Source organism: Diabrotica undecimpunctata, chromosome 4, assembly GCF_040954645.1.
Source record: "Diabrotica undecimpunctata isolate CICGRU chromosome 4, icDiaUnde3, whole genome shotgun sequence".
NCBI classification, from domain to species: domain Eukaryota; kingdom Metazoa; phylum Arthropoda; class Insecta; order Coleoptera; family Chrysomelidae; genus Diabrotica; species Diabrotica undecimpunctata.
In genome coordinates this window covers 109,619,888-109,641,730 of record NC_092806.1, presented here as the reverse complement: position 1 = coordinate 109,641,730, position 21,843 = coordinate 109,619,888, and the positions used below count along the sequence as shown (strand labels likewise).

Below are 21,843 nucleotides of genomic sequence, written 5' to 3'. Positions count from 1 at the left end.
TGTTGCATTGACAAAACGTTTTCGGAATAAATATTCCATCATCAGTGTCCTAAAATAGTATTTAACCACTTAATCAAAAAGAACATAAAATGATTTAAGTTTTGACTAAGGTTAATGTAAAAGTGTGGTTAATACTTACAAGTTAATACATGGATGTAGCCACTAAATATGTGGGTAAAAACCCTTTAAAAATTATTAAATAAGATTTGATTTACATTATGTCTAATTTACAGTTAAGATGTTAAAGTTACCGTTGGATTGGTAACATGACGACATATGACTCTACATTAGTTGCGAGTCCTGAGACGGTATGTCTACGAGGACTTTGTCAAAGACTGATTGAAATGACAATCTTGGCAGGTTAAGACGGAAGTTATGACAGAGCAGTCAGTGTAACTGTATATGTCTATTTAAGACAGAAGCCAACGTTGTTTAAAATTGTGAAAGTTGAAATAAAATAAAATTATAACAGTATCAACCATCAATGTTATTGTTTTAAATTATGTATGTGAAATGAAATTGTGGTGAGAAAATTATGTGATTATAGTTAGGCAACCAACTATACAGTGTCGAGTGGTGTGATGAAAAGATTCTTATATAAGGCCCTTTATGTTTTAATAACATTTGGTACCTGGAAAATGGAAACTAGACACTGGTGGAAAGTTGGGTTCTTGAAAAAATATAGGAATTGATATATTTAATATGTGAGGATGTTGTTCAATGAATGAAATAAAACTATTATGATATAAAGTTCATGTAAAAATTAACTTACAACTCAATTATATTAGGCCCTGTATGTCAAAAAACAACATTTGGTACCTGGAAAATGTAAAACTTCTTGAGTTGTAAGTTCATGAATATGAATATCTGATTGGATGTTGACAAACTGAGTGAAGTAGTTATATTTTGTGTGTTGACTAGTATGAAATGGACAAAATTTGATGGTTTAAAGTGGTTTTGTAATATATTGGTCGTAAAGTACTTAACTTATAACTTGAGAAAAAGCCCTATCTGTTATAAAGCAACACTAGGTACATAGGAAGATAAAAGATTAAGTTATAAGTTGGTAAGTTGAATGAACTATTGGTCTATATTGACTATAATAGTAAAATGAAATTGTTGTATGTGGCTCTGTTAAATTTGAGTAAAGAGAATGAAAATTAAGGTGTTTTGAGAAAATTGTGATAAACGTATAGACTACGAAAGGCTGAGGTCCCCAGAGAACCGAAGCCCAACTCTGAGGGAATTGTGTAGAGAAGTAAAATAAGAATTTAATAATATGGAATGGGTGGTGGATGATGGATGATCTGATCTGAATTTGGAAGTGTCGAAATAGAAGCATGGAAAGTATTGGTTATAGTGATTAAGACATGAAGTTTGGGTTGAAAAGAAAAGAGTGGGATAGATAGAAAGTAAGATGTATTGGAAGAAAGGTTTTTAGAGTGAACTAAGGGAGATGAGTATTAGGTGAACTAATAATTAATATGGAATTTAATTGTAGAAGTAAATTGGGGATGTAAGTTAGGAGAATAGTTGGCGATGGAGAGGGAGAAAATCTCGATTGAATGAAACATGACGATTAACGCAATTTGGGCTTTTTTGTTTTTCTTTAAGAATTTCAAGATCTTCGTATAAATCTAATTTGAGGAAATTTTTTTGGGAGATATTGTGGATAAGTGAAACGTCTTCTGGGATATTGAGGGTGTGGTTGTGTTCTTTGAGATGTTGAGAGAAAGTGGAAGTATTTTCTCTTTTTATGTGCTCTAGAGAGCGTGAAGAAAGAGATCTGCATGTTCTACCTATGTAGGTGGCATTGCAATCTGAACATTTAAGTCTATATACTCCACTCCGGTTCATATAGTTGATAGGATCTTTGGAATTAGAAATGTGTTGTCCCAAGTTGTTGGGTACTTTGAAAGAAACATGGGTGTTTTCAACCGAACGTTGGATGAGATTTCGAATATCTCCAGAAAGACTTTCATGGTAGAAAGGGAGTGAAACATAGTTGGGTTTGGTGGTAAGGTCTCTTAAATAAAACTTACTTCAAAGTGTCCTTGTCTTTCTACTTCACAGTAGTATAAACTATGGTCTTTTTTATTTATGCATCTTTAAATCCGATTTTTTCGAGAGCGGATATGTCTACTTCGTATTCCAGGCCAAGACCCACAGACCAAGGACCAATTCGCAGGCCAAGACCCACACAGGATTAGAAGAAGAAGAAAACTTTTAGACATTCTTATTTGATCTCTTTAAAAGACAAATTTAATGAAATTAAAGTAATATACAACACATTTAAGTAATTTTTCCTACTTATGTAATATATATATATATATATATATATATATATATATATATATATATATATATATATATATATATATATATAAAGCGGATCTATTTGTCAGAAATGTTATAAAGTTAATAAACATGATCAGTCAGATATATTACGATTTAGCACCAGATTAGTCATTATTTGCGTCTTCCTCATGTTGATCTTTAGTCCAACCTACAAGGAAGCGTGATATCATTTTTTTAACATTAATATTGTATCATCCATAATACTGGCAAGGACGATGTCATCTGCGAATCTCAAATGACAGTTTCTCTTTATTTATGTTGATACCATACTCGTTCAATTCTGCCTTCTTACAAGTATATCCTAAAATTGTCGTGAATAGCCGTCGTGACGGAGTCTCCTTGCCGTACTCCTAACTGTATACAGAATTTATTTGTTTCTTGTTCAGCTTTTCGATAGTCATGTCATTTTGGTAGATGAGCTTAATTATGTTAGTGCAGCGATGGTCTATTCAACATACTGTCAATGCTGTTAGTATTTTCTGCTGACTTATAATATCGAATGCTTTCTAATAGTCTACGAATATCAGTGCCAATGGTTTGTTGTATTCTGTGAACTTATCTACCAGATCCTTTGTCACTAGTAAATGCTCGTTATTGCTGTATCCCGATCTAAATCCAGCTTATTCTCTGGGCTTATACAAGTCTAACTTAGACCCCAGTCTGTTTTTGATAATTTTTGTGAAAAGTTTATTATGTGTGATAGCAAACTGATAGGACAGTAGTTTTTTAGGTCTGTTATGTCTACTTTCTTGTGTAATAAAACAATGACTCATTTTTGAAACTATCATCTGGGCTTATACATGTCCATTTACGTCGAGGCTTTTTATCGAGAAAAGAGTTCATCATATCCATACTTGCTAATTGTTCTATATAATCTTGTTTGAAACCCATTTTCGCATTAAAGTCGCCTATCATGATTTTGTAAGAAAATGGCGTAGCATGTAATGTTGTTTCTATGTCCTCACAAAAATCTTCAATATCTGAATGGGTGGTCGTTGGAGCTTATGTCTAGATTATGTTAAGGTTATATCTTGCATTTAGTTTGGGGATGACGTATACAATCCGTGGGCTTATGCCGTTAATTTTAACTATATTTTGGGTGTGTCTTCTACATATAATGAATCCTATTCCAACATTTGAAGTGTTTTCATCTCTTCTAAAATTAAATAGGTCTCCTCATCGTCTTATTTCGCTTATGCTGTTAATTTTAATTATATTTTGTTTGTTTTTTTATGTATAATGAATCCTACTCCACTATTTGAAGTGCATTCTCTTCTAAAATGAAATAAGTGTCCCGATTTAAGAGTAATTTGGGCTTCTCCTCTTCGTCTTATTTCGCTGAGGCCGATGATGTCCCATTTTAATACTTTCAGCTCTTCCTCCAGTTCAATCATCTTCTGCTACGAAATAAGAGTTCTCACATTGTATGAAGTAAGACGCATTTGTCGCTCTTTGTTGTAACCTGATCTAGCAGAGGGTTCTAAGATCTGGGGATCCTTAGTACCCTCTGCTCCAACCGCTACCTTGGTTGGGGATGTTGGAGCCGTCGGATACTGGGGCAGTTCAATAACTTCGTTTTTATAATAATAATGTATACCTGTTCTATCTTTGCTATAGTATGGAATCAAAAACGACATACAAGGTTGTGCTAAGTTATTTTATAAGACTTCTATTCAAAAATCATAATTACCTAATAATATCCATAGCTTTATAAATAACTTCAGATTGGTCAATTCCATATACTTGTTTAGCTCCAGCTTTGGCTGAAAACATTGATAAAATACCTGTCCCACAACCAACATCCAAGACAAGTTTTTCTGAAAACTGATTTGAGTTTTTTAGTATTGCGTCCCTATAACTTTCAGTTCTGACTTTATCCTGAAAAAAAAATAGAGATTAAACAAACTTTAAATGAACTGCTGGGAAAAATAATTTTTGCTGGTTCTGCTACGCTTCTGTGTTATGTAAAAAGATACATGTATAAAACAGTTACTTACATTAAGCATATCATGGTGAATGCCAAAATGTGAGTATGAATTAAAATAATCTCCACTTTGGCATCCAGAAGAAACAATATTGTGAGGTATCTTTCTGATAGCAGAATCTCCAGCTTCAACTATAGTTCTGGTAACTTCTTTCATTTTTTCCATATCTTTATGGTAGTTCTCCAACATTAGATCCTTATGCTTTACCTAAAATATAAGTTATGTTATGTGTGTGAAAGTACATTGTGTATGGAAAAAATATAAAAGCCATGGTTCAACACCAAAATCACAGATTTGACATACAAAAAGGGAAAAGCATAAGTATAATAGTGTAACAATAACACAAATAACAGTTAAGTTCCAACTTTTCTCTTCCTCATCGACAATTTCAAAAAAGGGCAAATGTTCAACTTCATCCTCAAAAGATGATGACAGAACTTGCAAAACTGTTTTAACGGGGATGAAGATAGCAGTGATCCCCAAGAACTACCAGCAGAAAGTGTTGTCCGAAAATGAAATAGGGGTCATAAAAATGGCTTAATAAAACTTATAAATGAAGCTCCAAAAGCTTCTCGATACGGCGGTTTTCGACAAGACTGAGTATGTTGAGTTGATATGTACACAGAAAGAGTCAATACAAACAGAAGTTTTCTTGAAGAAAAGACCTTGTGAATAGCTATGAACTTTAGTTTAATCTGGGACTGTTATCCGAAAGAATCATGTATTCCTGATGTTTTGTCTGCAATTCGATCAGTGATTCCGGACAATGATACAAGGTCACGTCCGCGTCTGTTTCCGCATCGCCTTTAATTATGTCTGCCGCAGTTACAAACGAAACGTCAAGACCAAACAATTTCGGAACACGACCTATACATCTTGATAACAATATATCTTTACTAAACACTGACCGCGGAAGCCGATGAAATGTCTCTGTAATTTTTAACAGTAATGATAAGCATCAGTTTCATTTTAATTGCTGATAGATGCTGATAATTTATCTTACCTGCATGGTAAGGTCTTGGATTTGTCTTTGAAGATCTGAGAAATTTATATTACTGAGCGGAGTTTTACCATCTATTGCATAGTGTGGAGTTGAAGGAGCACTGCCCAAATCATCAAAGTCTAAAAATGAAGAAAATAAATTTAAAAATAAATGAAAACTGTCAATTTTCCAAATTTGTTCATGTTAATTCTTATTTATGAAATGGATGGTATCAAGATATTATGACGTGTGGATGATAATAGTCAATTCCATATACGGTTTTACAAGTACCTCATCGATTGACATAACATATCGGTAAATAAATAGAAAATATGTCAAAGAACAAAATGTATGTATCACCAGTGTGTGCTTTTTACCATGGCGGTGAATTTACCACTTCTCGAGGGTGAAAATGTTGATTTTTTATGTATTTTTTTCGGGTAATTTGATATGAATAACTCGAAAACCTTCCATTCTAACAAAAAAAAAGTAAGACTAAAAAATGAACCTCTTAAAAAACAAATCCATTTTTTTTATTTTTTACGATGCAATATTAAGTTACCGTTTAACAAAGGTTAAGTAGTATCTGCCTAAACCTGAAGTCGAACCAGTCAGAATATATCACAAGAGTGCATTTTTCGAAAAAAAAAAACTTAATCATATTTTTGAAAATACTTGCAAAGACATTTAGAATGGGAGTTTGGTAAAAGTAGTTAGCGTTCAAAATTACGACGTTATTATAAAAACAAATGGTAAAAAAACGGAGAAGAAATTAAGTACTTTACCACAAAAATTAAACATACTCCATGGAAAGTTTGATTTTATTTGAAATCAATTTTTAAAATTGTTGAGAAAAATATTCCATTTTTCGAAATATCCTGAAAACTAAGGAACTTGATATGAAACAAATATTGCTAAAAGCTTTTTTTGTTCTGGTTTTTTTAGGAAGAAAACTCATTGACGATAATGCAGTTTTAAATTTGCATTTCAGGATAATACCTACCCTTTAAATCCTATAATCTCAAAAACGAATTGTTCAAAAAAGTGTAACTTTACACATCTTGTAGCTCTGGTAATTACCGGCAAAATAAATTTTGGAACAATTAAATGCCTTAAATATTAAAGCAGTTATCGCATGTATGATATTCATATCATCGGCGAAAATTTAAGAGCGTAAAAATATTTTTTTTTAGTCAACTATTGCTTATGGAGTTCATAGTTAGTAATAGGTTATACAGCGTCATGGTGGAGTTCAACCCCATATCCAGGAGGATATGTAGGGTAAGAAAACTTAAGTTTAAATAATGTGCATGTTCCATCAAAGAATAAATATCCAAATATAAAACAGAATTTTAGGGTAATACATATTGGGCTTATTTATAACATCAGAGGTGTTAAAAACAAACATGAAGAAAGCAATAAAAATGGAAAGATGAAACATGGATCGACCCTGATTGCTGAACACACAATAGGTAAAAACAGACTAGAATTGAAAACACTGACAAAACAAAAAGCCCTCTAAAAAGTAAGACTCTTCTATAACTACACTTCATATTACAGAAAAGCATTTTTTTCAATGAAAATTTACAAAGATAAAATAGAGCTCTAAGCTCAAATTAATAAAAAAAGAAACTTATTTATTGCGAATATGAAACAAATAATATTTTTTAATCCTCTTTGTCTTTATTCCTATGCAGGTGCAGGACCAGCTTTCAATCTTTATTATTGACATGTTCTCTCCAACCACCTCCCACCTCCCACAAGGCCTTCTTTTATGTTCCTCTTAGTACAAGATCCCATTGCAGGATCACTACATTCATACCATAGTTCATCAAACTCACATTTTTATATACATTTAAAATTAGACAAATACATTGATAATAGGTTGCCAGTCAAAAAGTGGCCGCAAATATTTTTAATTCAATTAATAGTAATTAATTTTTTTTGTTCATTTTTTTTAAATAAAATACGCAGCTCATGCAAATTAAAACTAATTTTTTTCTTAATATGATGATATAACATTGCCTGAGAAAAAATAGCTGCGAATTAGGGTTGCTAGCTGTTAAAAACCTGGGATATCAAAGATAAAGTAAAATAGAGTTAGGGCTCAACGACATTGGTTTGACAAGTGATAATATGTATATTATTATATATCTATTGACGCAAGCTTAAAAAACTAACACAACTGACACTTCAAACCAGTAGCGTTGCGCGCTAGCTTCTAGCTGTCTTTTATTATGATACTGCAGATGGATCTTAGGCTATCTCCTAAGTACTCTTTCCAGGAACTTGCAGAGTTAAAAATTTTCAGGTTTGATACATCAAGAAATATATTTTCCTAAGGCCAAGATGACCTCAGCTACATGATGAAGAAACTACAAGAAGAATATACCAGGGCTGGCCTAGATATTAACCTCGCAAAAAACACAGAGTACCTATCTACAAGTGAACAAGACATAGAAGATCTACAGATTGATGACAACGTAACAATCAAAGGAAAGAATAAATGCAAATACTTGGGGTTTATAATCACGAAAAAGGCAACAACAGAGGAAGAAACTACACAAAGATTAGGACAAACAAGAACAGCAATTCGACAACTTAACTCAGTATGATGGGATAGACACCTAAATATGAAGACAAAAACACACATTTATAAAACATTAGTGCGAAGTATTATGGCATATGGGGCTGAAAATTGGATCATAAACAAGAAAAACAGCAGTAAGATAGTAGCAACAGAGATGGAATGCCTGCGAAGATGCTGCAGAGTAACAAAAATGTATAGGAGAAGTAATGACGAAATAAAGCAAAGAACATCAATAGAAACAGACATACTAACATATATAGAACAAAAAAGACTAAAGTGATATGGACATGTAAGAAGAACTAGCGACAGCAGATGTATAAAGAGAATAAACGAATGGAGCCCCATAGGAAGGAGAAAAAGAGAATGACCCCGAAAATCCTGGAGGAACGAAGTAGACGGTGCCATGAGTAAGAGGGGCCTAAACGATGATGAATGAGACAACAGAGAGAGATGGAAACGGTTGAGCGAGGGACGGCAGTGAATACTGTAGAATCCCTGAATATATATATATATATATATATATATATATATATATATATATATATATATATATATATATAATATATTATATATTCCTTTAAAAGCCTGCACACAAAAAAATAGATGTTTAAAATGTATGGGAAAAATTACCACATAAAAGTTTTAATAGAGATTTGTCAATGTTTTACATTATTATAATATTTGATATCTTGTTTAGTCTTAGAAAATAACATGTTTGTAAAATAAAAAATAAATGTAACTCTATGTACTTTAATCTTAATACTAACTAATAATTTTATATTAAAAAGAAAAAAGATTTTCATGCTTTTTTTTAAGAACATCACTGACTAACTATTGAAACTGAAGAGAAGATTTTCATAGTAAACTTAGGAATTTTACAATATACATTCAGTTTGGAAAAAGCAAATTACACATCCTATTAAAATACTTAATATTTCAATGTTTTAATTATAAAATAAATGTTCATCAGGTATTGGTTGAATCCAAGAGCTATATATTTACAAATATACTTGGTTCACTCAGCTTGGGAATATTTTAACAGATTCATTCTAAGAATTATACAATACAAAAATTCCTACCTCTCACTATTAATGGACCAAATAAACTTACTGTTGCAGCCTTTTTCATTGTAAAAAGAAGAATAAAAATGAATAATGGGAGTGTATATTCATTAATTTTAATTAAAAACTTTCCATTTGGAAATACTAATCTATAAATGACTATACAATTTAAAAAAAATAAACATTTAAACTTTTGTTTTAATCAATTCAATTTTATTTTGTTAATAAACTTCATGTGAATAATGTTACTTTAAGTTATAATTAATACTGGCTATGGGCACTTGTGCTTGGTTATATAGTAATTTCCAGTCACTTCCAGTAGGTCAAAATTTCACAAACATAGTAAAAAAATAATTTACTAGACAGTTGAGACTGAGATCAGTGAAACAGGTACATTAAGAAATGCTTTAAAAAGGTCAGACATGTAGTATCCTTACCATACATCAGCCAAGGTTCCAGTTCTCCAGGCTTCAAATACACATCATCATCCCACAAAGCAATTGTCGACTCAGTTAATATTTTGGGATCTGGCTTCTGCAGCCTTATATAATTTATTAATTTAATATAAGAGTAACAATCCATGTTGTATTTATTTTTTAAAGCAAGCAAATCAAATTTGTGTTCTGTTCTACAATGGACTAGAGCTACAGCAATTGTATGAAACTGTAAGGGGCAAAAAAGACAGGTTGTTTGCTCCCCACTAACTTCCATTTCATCCCAACCATCAGAATCATCTTCTTCAAGTGGTGGACCTCCAGAAGCAAGGTCTGAATATGGGATTCCATCTAAAAACAAATTCAATATTACTCAAATATAAAGAATAAAGGTAGTAAAAGACCTTGAAAGTACCTTTGTACATTCCAATGTCTATGGCTCTCTCCTACTTATCTTCAGTAAGAAACAAGGTTTTTAAGAAAAAGATTTTTTCACCATCATGAAAAAAAAATGTTATTTTTCCCACATTTTCACCCCACAAATAGCGAACCACCTGCTGTCTACACAAAAACATAAAACATAATTAGAAATACTTTATTTGAAATTAATAAGAGTTGAAACCCCATGTTACCCTAGTAGTTGATCTTATAACATGTAAAACAAAGTATAAAAATAAAAAATAATTCTCTTTTAATGGTGTAAATGTATTACCTGTGTAAATTGGTACAACATAATTATCAAAATATTTTTTAAAATTATCAATATGATTCAAACTTACCATCTTCAAAGGACATTCTAGTTTCAATTTTCAATGTTAGATTTGTTTATAAGGAAGCACGTGTAAGTTTTTTTTTTAGGTTATAAAAGCAGAATACGTTAATGATAATTTTAAAGAAATGTAAATTTGGTAGCAATAAAACAAAGAAGAACAAGATTAATAAAATGTAAATTAACAGGAGTTAAGATTATTGATTTAAATTTTATCCCGGTCCTGTATAAAGTCAAATTTATAATGTCGGGAGTGTATATTTTACCATTAGTCTTGTCCTTGTCCATTCCGATGACAAAACAAAATGCGCAAACCATTCCATGGGGAAATATTGAAAGATATTGAAATATTTACTATTTATTACCACTAAAATTAATCAAAAAATGAAAAACTCAAAGAACGATTCTGGATATAAAAGTCCAAATCAACACAGATTTTGCCCCAGTTCAAATTATATTATTTAATCGTCAAATTTAAAATTGCAATTAAAGAATAATTTATTAAGATTATTGAGCTTTTATAACTAATTATAATATCAGTAACCGTCATTATATGGGTCGTTTGCCTATTCTGAGAAAGTTAAGAAGGATATAATAACCAATTATTCAATCAATTTGAGGCCAATTAAAACCGATTAAAATATGACGCCAGATCCAGATGAACAACAAGAAAGGGAAATAGATTACGTGGATTGTAATGCAACGAAATTATTTTAAGAAATAAAACAAGAAAACACACTTATGCGAAATGTAAAAGAAATAAATTCTTCATACATAATCAGCTTAAAGTGCAGTAATATAAAGCTAATAAAACTAACATATATTTTAAGCTAATAAAAGCTAAACAAAACGGATATTAAGAGAAAAACACAAAAAAAAATTATACAAGATACAGTAATTTGAAGTGGGAGTATTATTAGCCACGTCCTGAAATTCAAAATGACATTTTGACTTCAGGAGTAGAAATTTGTGACACTGACAGTTCATTGAAAAATAATATAGGTTATATTTTGTTTTCACACGTGCAAACAATAGAATATTTCCTCAATTATTTAAAAAGTTATAAAATTATGGCAGGACATGGAAGTAAGTTTCTAGTTCCTTTTTTAAAGAAGTTAAATTGAATAATTTTAATATTTTTAGAAAAGAAAACACCTCTGTCTAAGGAAGAAGTTAAAGAAAAACTATTAGCAAAGAAGAAAGAATCAAAACAGTTATTAAAAGAAAAAAGAGCTCGCTTAGTAGTAAAGAACTTATCATTTAAAGTAACACCAGAAAAGTTAAAGAAGTATTTTGAAAAATATGGAGATGTCAAATCTGTTGAACTACTTAAGAAACCAGATGGCAAGCTTACTGGATGTGCTTTTGTACAATTCACTCTTGTGCAAAAAGCTACCAAAGCTAGGCATTACACAAATGACCAAGAGTTTTTGGGGAGAAAAATTCTAGTTGATTTTGCAAAAGCTAAGAATAAATATCAAAAGGAACAGCAGTTAAAGAAAGTGGAAATAAAAAATGAAGATGGTACTAAAGAAATTATTGAAATAAAAGAAGAGGAAGATGATGATGTATCAGTAAAAAATGAGAATTTAGAAGATCAAGTAATTAAAGATGAATCTGAAAATAGTGATTCTGATTCAGAAAAATCTGATAAGGAAGATGTCAATTCTGATGAGGAAGATAATGATATAAAAGAGGAGAAACCACTGGAGAGTGCAAGGAAACCATACTTAAGCCATGATGTATCAGAAGGGAAAACAGTGTTTGTGAAAAATGTACCCTTTGATGCTACTAATGATGATTTGAAACAGTGTATGAGACAGTTTGGACATATTTATTATGCTCTTGTTTGTATTGATAAGCTCACAGAACATTCCAAAGGAACAGCATTTGTTAAATTTGTTGTAAGTATATAGTACTAATACATATTTTATAATAAATCACTAGATTTTCTTCAATATTCTATGAGCTTATTTATGGGTTGATTTAGATCAACTCTGTTTTTAGTAGCATATTATCTGCAGTAAAAAGATATGCACTATTTCACTAAAACCATCACTCTTCAGCTCATAGTGTCAGAAATTAGAATAGTTACATTCATAGCATTCTAATTTTTTTCTGTTAAGTAATTGAGAATTTGAACCAACATATCTGTAATGATCTCAAATCTTTAACTTAAATCTATTCCTGCAATCTTAGCTTCTTAAGTTCACTTTAAAAACAAAAAATAATTTAAAATAGCTGACTGTGGCTACATGTTTTAATTGGTGCTTATCCACTCTGATGGTCCAATTATTAAAATATTTTAAACTAGAATACAATTATTATAAATTATTAAATATTTTGTACATGACAGATTTGTCTACTGACACTATCACCTATTACCACTATTGTTCTATTACTATATTAATTTTTTTTTGACCCAGTTCTGAAAATGTGTCTTTAATACCATCACAACTTACTATAGCAGGTAGGCTATAATTTTTGTTATCCACTACACTGGTTTTGTTAAATTACTTGCCTTAAGCTAGCTTATTGGACCTGAGTTTCCTTAGTTGTTTTAAAAACACCCATGGTTTTAGTCAAACTGGATATCAAACCTCAGACCTGATGTGTAATAAAGCTCTCACTGTTTAAGCTCACAGGCCAATATATACAAATACTCATACTCACTTTAAAAGAATATATTATACCTAAAAAACAGTACTAGAATTATTTCCTAAAATGTTGCTCCTTATGTAGCCAAAATGTTGAATTAGAAATTGAAGACATATATTTTTTTAAATCAATAACTTAGTTTTAATTTTGTAGAATGCTGAAGATGCCCAAAAAGCTTTAAGTGCTGGCACTGAATTAAAATTGTTGGGGAATATATTAGATTGTCATCCAGCATTGGATAAAGGTGATGTTAATAAAAAAGTTACTCAAGAGAAAGAGAGTAAGAATGTGCCAAAAGATTCTAGAAATCTATATCTTGTCAAAGAAGGAGGTAAGTTGTCTAGGTTTTATAACACAATAGAGTATAATCAACAAATTTCATTTAGTACAGATATCAGTCTAAGCAAAATCATTTAATACCCTGTCTAATATCATTTTAACAAACACTATAAACAACTGTAGATAGTGATGAAATTTAAGGTAAATTTTAATTGAACAAATAATTTTAGTTCTCTTTCTAACTCTCACCCTGTTTGCAGTTGATGTTCTGAATAATATGGGAACTTCATTCCCTATTTATTAATTATTTTATTTAATTTATTTCAAGGGTAGAACCTCTTGAAATAAAATACAAAAAATAGTAAAAAGTAAAGATTATGTACAATAAACATCAAAATAACAACAAAGAAACAATTAAACAGTAAAAATTTGTACATTAAAACAACATATGAAATCACAAAAGTGAAAAAAATATCACATATTTAGATTAATTAGATGCTTAAGTTGTCTTTTAAAAACATTAATGTTTGGACAGAATGGATCCAATAGGAGGTCATTGCAAGAGCTGAGCATTCTCGACAAGGGAAAATGACAAGTGTAATCAGTCCTATGAAAAGGAATAGAAAAGAGTGCAGTGTGTCAAGATCTATTTATTGTGTTAAGTACACATTGGCTAATAACGGAAAACAATTAATAACATTGTTTAGAATTTTAAACAAAGATAACATATCAGCTCTCAACCTGTGGTTCTTCAGTATAGCAATGTTAATATGAGACATTATTACAGAATAATCTATGAAGTAATTTTCAGTATTTCTTATATTAATATGTGCTTTAAAAGCTAAAGATCTTAGAAACTTCCGCTAAACACTCTCCAATCCATCAATGTACCTGAGCATATCAGAGAGCAGTGCAATAATTTGAATACAATAGGTGAGAGATCATGACTGTTACGATAAATAAAACCAAGATTATGAAATCCTGTTTCCTTAATTTTAAGAAAATGGCTTCTAAATGTCAATGCACAATCCAAAAATACACCCAAATCTCTAATCTCAGTAACTGAATCCAAAAGTACATCATTAAGAATGTATCTATTAGCTATTAGATCATTTTACGACCAAATGAAATACAAGAACATTTAGTTGGATTTAAGCTTAAACCATTTTGTTTCAACCATAAATATATAATATTATTTACATCATCTTGTAAGAGATCTCTATATAAAATGTCATCCATAACCTCACTGCGTCCCTTTACAGGGATGCCTTATGATGGTAATTTACCAAACAATATATGATAAATGTATAATATAGTTTGAGACTTTGACATCAAAAGCATGCTGATCGAGCTCTGCATATACTTTTCAGAGTATATTATCATCATTTCTATCGCGTTTAGAGCGTCCGAATTGTTGGCAACAGTGGATTCGATATAGATAATATGTGCCTAATAAGTTTAATTTAATATTTTGTTGTATTCTCGGAACCAACGAAAGATAATGTTTCCTTATGGTAGACTCTTCCCGCCTAAACATGTAAGCTATTAATAGTCATAAGTCAAACAAACTTTTTTTCACACTGCTTTTTTTACAATATAAGTGAACCTCAGACCTCAAATGAAAATAAAGGTGGTTTCGAAACTGGTATACTGAATTAAAATCAAACTATAAGAATGTTCTTACCGCCAAATGTTACATATGTAGTGCAACCTTTGGATCAAGGTGCAATAAGATGTTTAAAATCTCATTATAGAAGACTGCAAATAGTAAAGTTAATACAAAACCTTGACAGTAATGAAGAGAAAAGCTTTACGGATTTGATGTCACCTTCATAAGCATGGGAAAAAGTTTCACAAAAAACTATAGCTAACTGCTTTAGATATGCAGGTTTTAATGACCTTTTGATGATGATGAAGTGGGCAATATTTCTTTGATTTAATTAGCAAAAAAAAAATATGAACTGCTTGATCTACTACTGAAGCAGAGGAGTTCATTGATGTAGATAACTCTATTACAAATTGTGCACCACCTATGGAGGTTGATATTTTACAAGAAGTTCAAGAGAAAAATGACAACGGGTAGATTGTGAAGATCAATTTACAGTGCCAACTTTGAATGGTGGTCTCAATGCTTTTAGTGTATTGTTCTTTTTAATGAACAGTTTCACATACAGGAAAATTATGATAATACGCTAATCCAACATATTTATATTACAAAATGTTTATGCGTGACAGAAGTGTTCTAAAAAATTTAAAACTGCAGCTGTTATGCACACAGAAAAATGGTATTGATATTTTACATTACACATATTATATGAAATAAACAAAATGTGGTTTAATTTTATACATGAATATATTGTCCTATTAATATCTATGGATTTATATGTATAACTGCAGATTCAATAATGCCACTTCATAAAAGTAATACTTTGTACCTCGAAAACATTACCAGTTGTTATGATTATCGGTTTTTTCAACTAAAATGAGTAGTCCCTTCGATGTCGTTATAACAGATTTTGAATGTAATTCAAGAGACCAGATATTGATGTTATTTCACCATACCTTATTAAACTTTGTTGTTTTCTATCATAGATAAATAATGTATGCTTTCTATTTTCTAGACCCCTTTTACATATTTTTATCTAATCGATTTGATCCCAATCCCAATCGATTCGATTAAATACCAATGATTCGTTTGGTTCAATTTCAATCGATTGGATTCCAATCGTGGGACATTATCATCCAGTTGGAAAACACGCTTTGTAACTCCTATACTAAAATCTAGAGATCTCACATGTTAACTATTATCGACTTACAGTATACTGAGTTCCAAAATGATTTGAAAGTCTTGTTTAGGATTATTTGGATGCAAATTTAAAAAATTGTTTACTGACCAGCAATTTGGATTTCTTTTGGAATCCCCAGAGAAAGGTTTGTCAAGTTTATGCTTTCTATACAGTACGCATTAAGTTGCAAATTGTGGCAATACAAGGGAACATTTTAGAATGGTTTTTAGTTTTTAGGAACATTTTAGAATCTTCTTATCTTACAGAAAGAATACAAATAGTGCAAATTCAAGTGATATTAAAGCATTGTCTGGAATGCCAGAAGGTCACAACTAGAGCCTCTTCTTCTTAATGTATATCTGAATGATATTACTTTCTCTAGTATCTTTTCTCCCTTTCTAGTATTTGCAGATGATTTAAAATTAAATATGAAAATCATAGGCTATGATTACCTAAAACTGCAAGGTAATTTAGATCGTCTGAGCCAGCTAGTCTGAAATTAATGAGATGGAACTTGTAACGTAACTTGTCTGGACGGGAAGTGGGGCATGGAAAAGAAGAAGAAAATCCAGGTGCAAGTTAGTTCACCTTACAAACCGGCGCTCAGGTGTTTTGAAGGACACAACGGTGAGCTTTGGGATCTGGGTCAATAGATTTGGGAAGGGCGTATATTTAAAAAATTTGAGGGAATTGAAATGTACCTATGAATTTGGTACTAACACGTATATTTTTTTAGTTAACCAGATAGAAGATATGTATTTAGCGATCTTATCTCCAACATTCTGACAAGTTTTACACTAACTAATTTTCAATTGAATTAAAACTTATCACGTTATTTTATCTTTATTTAACTGTTGTACTTTATTCGTAGTACTGTAGTACATTATTGATTTTCCCATTTTTCTTATGGACTACTTGCCCAATTGCGACAAAAACTAAAAACATTCCAAGCCTGAGCGGGACTTCATCGTCTTCCCACGGCGCTCCCCCGAGAAATGAAATTATCACTCTCAAAGTCTCAAATCATTCTCCTTGCCAGCATAAGCGGAAAGATTCTTGTTTATTTCCTGCGTAAATATCTAGAGATCAAACGAAAGAGCAATTTGTTTATTATAAACAGACTCCAAAATGTTTACATTATCAATCTCAGAAACGCAAAAAGATTAAGAATCTTTTTCGGTTTTTATGGTATACGGGGTGAAACGAAAATGCTACAAACTTAATGTTAAAAACTTAATGTTTGGTGGGGGGGTTACTGGTAAAGAGATAAGTGAAAGATTTAATATATTTTTTCTAGACAGTGTAAAAAACATAGCAGATAGCATTATTTCAAACAAAATCCACCAAGAAATTTGTAGTTCAATAAATGTCGACTGCAAAATGGAAAAATTCAAAATGTTAGAAATGAAAGATTTAAAAAAACAAATGAAAGAAATGAAAAACAAAGAAAGTAATGTTGATGGTATTACAGTTCAAATTTTAAAGAGTTCCTTTGAAGTAATAGGCGACAAAATTTTGCATATTATAAATGGTAGTCTAGAAAGTGGCGTATTCCCAAGTAAATGGAAGAGAAGTCTGGTTGTACCAATTGAGAAGGTTCATGGAACTGTTAAGTGTGAGGAATTTCGACCCATAAATATGGTACCACCATACGAAAAACTGCTGGAATTATGTGTAAATGATCAAATAGTGGAGTACTTGGAAAGCAATAATGTGTTAACTCAATTCCAAGCAGGGTTTAGGAGAGGAAATTCCTGTGAGAGTGCAATGCAGACGGTTTTGTTTGACTGGAAGGGTGCGCTGGAGTGCGGGAAAATGATTGGTGTGGTTTTCTTAGACTTTAAACGTGCATTTGAAACCATAAACAGACAACTGCTATTGAGAAAGATGGAAAGGTATGGCTTTGGTGAAAAAATTATAAAGTGGTTTCAAGAATATTTGACTGATAGAACACAAGTGACAAAATATGGTGCCATTTCATCGGCTCAGACATCTCTGTATGGTGTGCCACAGGGAACTGTGTTAGGTCCTACTCTTTTCATGCTGTATATAAATGATATTGTTGATGTTATTAAAAAGTGTAAGGTACAGTTGTTTGCCGATGATACTGTGATATATGCAATAGGGGATAAGGTAGATGAAATAATCGATATAATAAATGAAGAGATATGTAATATATTAAAATGGCTCGATAATAATTCCTTAAGTCTTAATGTAAATAAAACAAAAATGATGCTTATAAAGAATAAAAATTTTAAATTAAATAACATAATAAAAGATGTAAAAATTAATAATACTGCTTTGGAGAGAGTGGTTCAGTATAAGTATTTGGGATGTATTATAGATGAAAATTTAAGTTTTGTTGAACATTTTAAGTTTGTTACAAGCAAAATAGCAAAAAAAATCTATGCATTGGGAAGAATGTCAAAAAATTTAAGTTGCTGGTCTAGGTTGACCATATATAAATCGATTATTGCTTCCCATCTCTATTTTTGCTCTACATTGCTGTTTTTAATGAATTCTTCTCAAATGAATGTACTGCAGAAAAACAAAATAAAGCCTTAAGGATAATATTAGGATGTAGTGTATACACTAGTAGAACTGACATGCTAACAATGGCAAATGTTTTAAGTGTAAGACAGACAATTGTATGTAATAGTATGATTTTTGTTTATAAAATGTTAAATGGTCTGATACCTGTGCATTTGTGTAATAATTGTACCTTTGTTCGAGATGTACATGAACACAACACACGTTCTAGAAATAACTTTTATCTGAATAGGGTCAACACTAATTTTGGTCAGAACAATCTTTTTTATAGGGGATTAAAGCAATACAATGAATTACCGGAAAACATTAAGGCTTCTGGAAACTTAGCTCAATTTAAAAATTTATGTAAGATATATGTTAAGCAAAGCATTGTGATTTAATTTTAAGGGTATAAATTGATGTATTTATATGTATATTTTTCTAGCCATGTGCTATTAATAAAGATTATTATTATTATTAAAAGTGTCGTTTAATCTTCAATCGTAACAGAAATCACACAGAGCAAATCTATACTATAAATGACCACTCTTTGAAATCTAGCTCAAATTAAAATTTAGGTGTTGTCCTTGACTCCAGTTCATCTTTGATACAATATATAGTATCAATGAATATCTGTGATTTCTGATATCAAGAATATATTTTCTTAATATGTCTCTAATAAAATATAGTTCTGTTGACTGGTGAGACCACACTTGAATTATAGTTTATGTGTGTGGTTTCGCCACTATCATGTCCACGTTCAGGCTATGGGTCTGTGATTTATTAGCTGTTGTTATTGTTAACAATTGTTTTTACTAGGGAAGGCTATTTGTGTTGTGCGCAGCCCTCTACTAGTTGCTAGGGTTATCTACCTATGTAGACTTTGATATTACTGGGAATTTATCCACTTAGTAAGAATACCATCATAAAGATGTAGTCCCGAACCATTCACCCTCATCTTTTCGGATTCAGGCTTGGGATCGACAATGTGGAGTTTCTTTCTATACGAGTATATCTCTATGCATAAAAATACCCAATCAACATTTACAATAAGAAAATATTTTAAATTGTTTTTAAAATTTTACAAAAATGTTTTTTTTTTATTTTTAGTGATATTGGCAGGCAGTAAAGCAGCTGAGGGAGTATCTGCAACAGACATGGCAAAACGTTTACAGATAGAACAGTATAAAACTCAGATGTTACGAAACCTCAATATGTTTGTTTCAAAGGAACGGATAGTAATCCACAACTTACCATCTAGTTGGGATGATCAAAAATTAAAATTATTGTTCCAAAAATACAGTGGACCAGGTGCCATTATTAGAGAAGCTAGGATTATGAGAGATATGAAAAATATAGACTCTAATGGTTTGGGAAAATCAAAAGAGTATGGTTTTGTAACATTTTCAAAACATGAAAACGCCCTTATGGCTTTGAGAAACTTAAATAACAATCCTGAGATTTTTTCCACAAATAAACGTCCTATTATAACTTTCAGTATAGAAAACAAATCGATAATAAAAGCTAGGCAAAAAAGGCTAGACAAATCTAAACAGTACAATCCAGTAAGTAAATCATTCAATCCAGAAGAGAAGACAAAAGTATTCCAAAACGGCGGCAAAATTTCTAGAAAAGATTTTAATAAGAGGCCAAGAATAGAAAATGCTCAAACACAAGAAGAAGATATACCCAAATTCGGAGGAGTAGCAACAAAACCTGGAACCAAAGAAAAAATGAGGAGCAGGTACAAACTCAATGTTCAAGCTAAGTTGCATCACGAAAATCTGAAAAAGGAAAAGAAAAGAAAGAAAAACGCTAAGAAATCTTTAGCAGAAAAGAAGAAAGAGTTTACCAAACAACCTAAACAGAAAATAAATAAAGTTAGTGAAAAAGACAATTTCTCTAAAATGGTTAGTGACTATAAGAAAAAACTAGTCAGTGTATCTGGAAGTAAAAAGTCAAAGTGGTATGAGTGATTAAGTTTTATTTAAGTTGTGTAGTTAATAAAATATATTTAATCATAATTTGTTTTATTTATTTGGTAACTTAATGTAGAAGTTGTAAATAAACGGGATAAAAAAGTATAGAATTATAATAATACAGTTTCGAAATAAATAACGGAAATAACGTTGGTACACTGAGCGATATATAATTGCTCAGCCATCATCTACCTCAGAAGCCACACATATATACAAGGCTAATAATGATAAAGAATTAATTGCTAGGGAGTCCAGTCATATGAAGAAAGAATAAAAAGAGCTTTATCAAAAGTTTACCTGGAGTTGAAAACACTGTTTCAAATTATATATAATACTGTGTTATCTTTTATCAGTATCGTTCTGTTCTTTGTCTTTATTATGAAAAAGTTCTCACAACATCAACGAATTTTTCTTAATAGAACCACCAAGTGAAAGAATGAGTTGTAACTTCAGTTCAGACCTATGTAATAATATATTGTAGTAATACTGGACCTCTAACGGCTACTACATAACAGTCGACGTATCGATGAATTACTTACTTCTGGCGATTTCTAATGTGTTGAATATAATTCCTGTTATAATATCAAACAAGTTTAGAATTCTAAGGCGTGGCTTTGACTTGTTATTTCTACTTTAAAAATTCCTTTATAAAAGATATAGTAATAATGATAAACCAAATATCTAGATAAAATCCACAAGAAAAAAATTCCTGCAGCTGGCTGTATACCACGTATCACAAAAAGAGGTTAATCTTTGTAAATGGGTATATTTTATCTTCTTCTTCAAGTGCCATCTCCGCGGCGGAGGTCGGCAATCATCATAGCTATTCGAACTTTTGAGACGGCTGCTCTGAAAAGTTCATTTGATGTACATCCGTACCACTCTCTCAGGTTGCGCAGCCATGACATTCTACGCCTCCCTATGCTTCTCTTTCCTTGGATCTTTCCCTGCATGATCAGTTGGAGCAAGGTGTATTTCTCTCCACGTGTAATATGTCCGAGATATTCCAATTTTTTTGTTTTTATTGAATTTAAAATTTCCATTTCTTTGTTCATCCTTCTCAGAACCTCTTTGTTTGTGACGTGTTCTGTCCATGATATTTTCAGAATTCTTCTGTACACCCACAGCTCAAATGATTCCAGTTTTTTCATTGATGTAGCATTCAAGGTCCAAGATTCCATTCCATAAAATAAGGTCGAAAAAACATAGCACCTCGCCAACCTAACTCTTAGTTCCAGTTTTAAATCCCTGGTACATAGAACTCTTCTCATTTTGTTGAAATTTGCTCTAGCCTTTTCTATTCTTATTTTTATCTCCTGATTGTAATCATTTGTGGAGTTAATCATTGTTCCCAGGTATGCATATTTGTCCACTTGTTCGACGTTGGTTTCGTTTATTAGAAGACTCTCGTTATTTCTTTGAGTTTTCGATAT

At 31.2% G+C, this 21,843-nt stretch overlaps 2 protein-coding genes across 2 annotated transcripts in view; one reads left to right on the top strand and one right to left on the bottom strand.

The window, feature by feature from the left end:
* Positions 1–10,520, bottom strand: part of Art3 (arginine methyltransferase 3) — a 37,177-nt gene extending 26,657 nt beyond the window's left edge. The window contains exons 1-5 of the mRNA XM_072530007.1: positions 10,190–10,520; positions 9,414–9,761; positions 5,347–5,465; positions 4,356–4,550; positions 4,049–4,236 (exon numbers count right to left, since the gene is read on the bottom strand). Coding sequence (XP_072386108.1) covers positions 4,049–4,236; positions 4,356–4,550; positions 5,347–5,465; positions 9,414–9,761; positions 10,190–10,205 — 866 coding nt within the window. The 5' untranslated portion in view covers positions 10,206–10,520. The remainder of the gene's footprint in view (positions 1–4,048; positions 4,237–4,355; positions 4,551–5,346; positions 5,466–9,413; positions 9,762–10,189) is intronic.
* A 601-nt stretch (positions 10,521–11,121) lies between these two features.
* On the top strand, positions 11,122–20,455 carry LOC140439849 (RNA-binding protein 28). Its single transcript, XM_072530006.1, has 4 exons — positions 11,122–11,265; positions 11,323–12,083; positions 12,991–13,168; positions 19,542–20,455. The coding sequence occupies exons 1-4, from the start codon at positions 11,250–11,252 to the stop codon at positions 20,405–20,407; spliced, it is 1,821 nt and encodes a 606-aa protein (XP_072386107.1). The 5' UTR covers positions 11,122–11,249; the 3' UTR covers positions 20,408–20,455.
* The last annotated feature ends 1,388 nt before the right edge of the window (positions 20,456–21,843 follow it).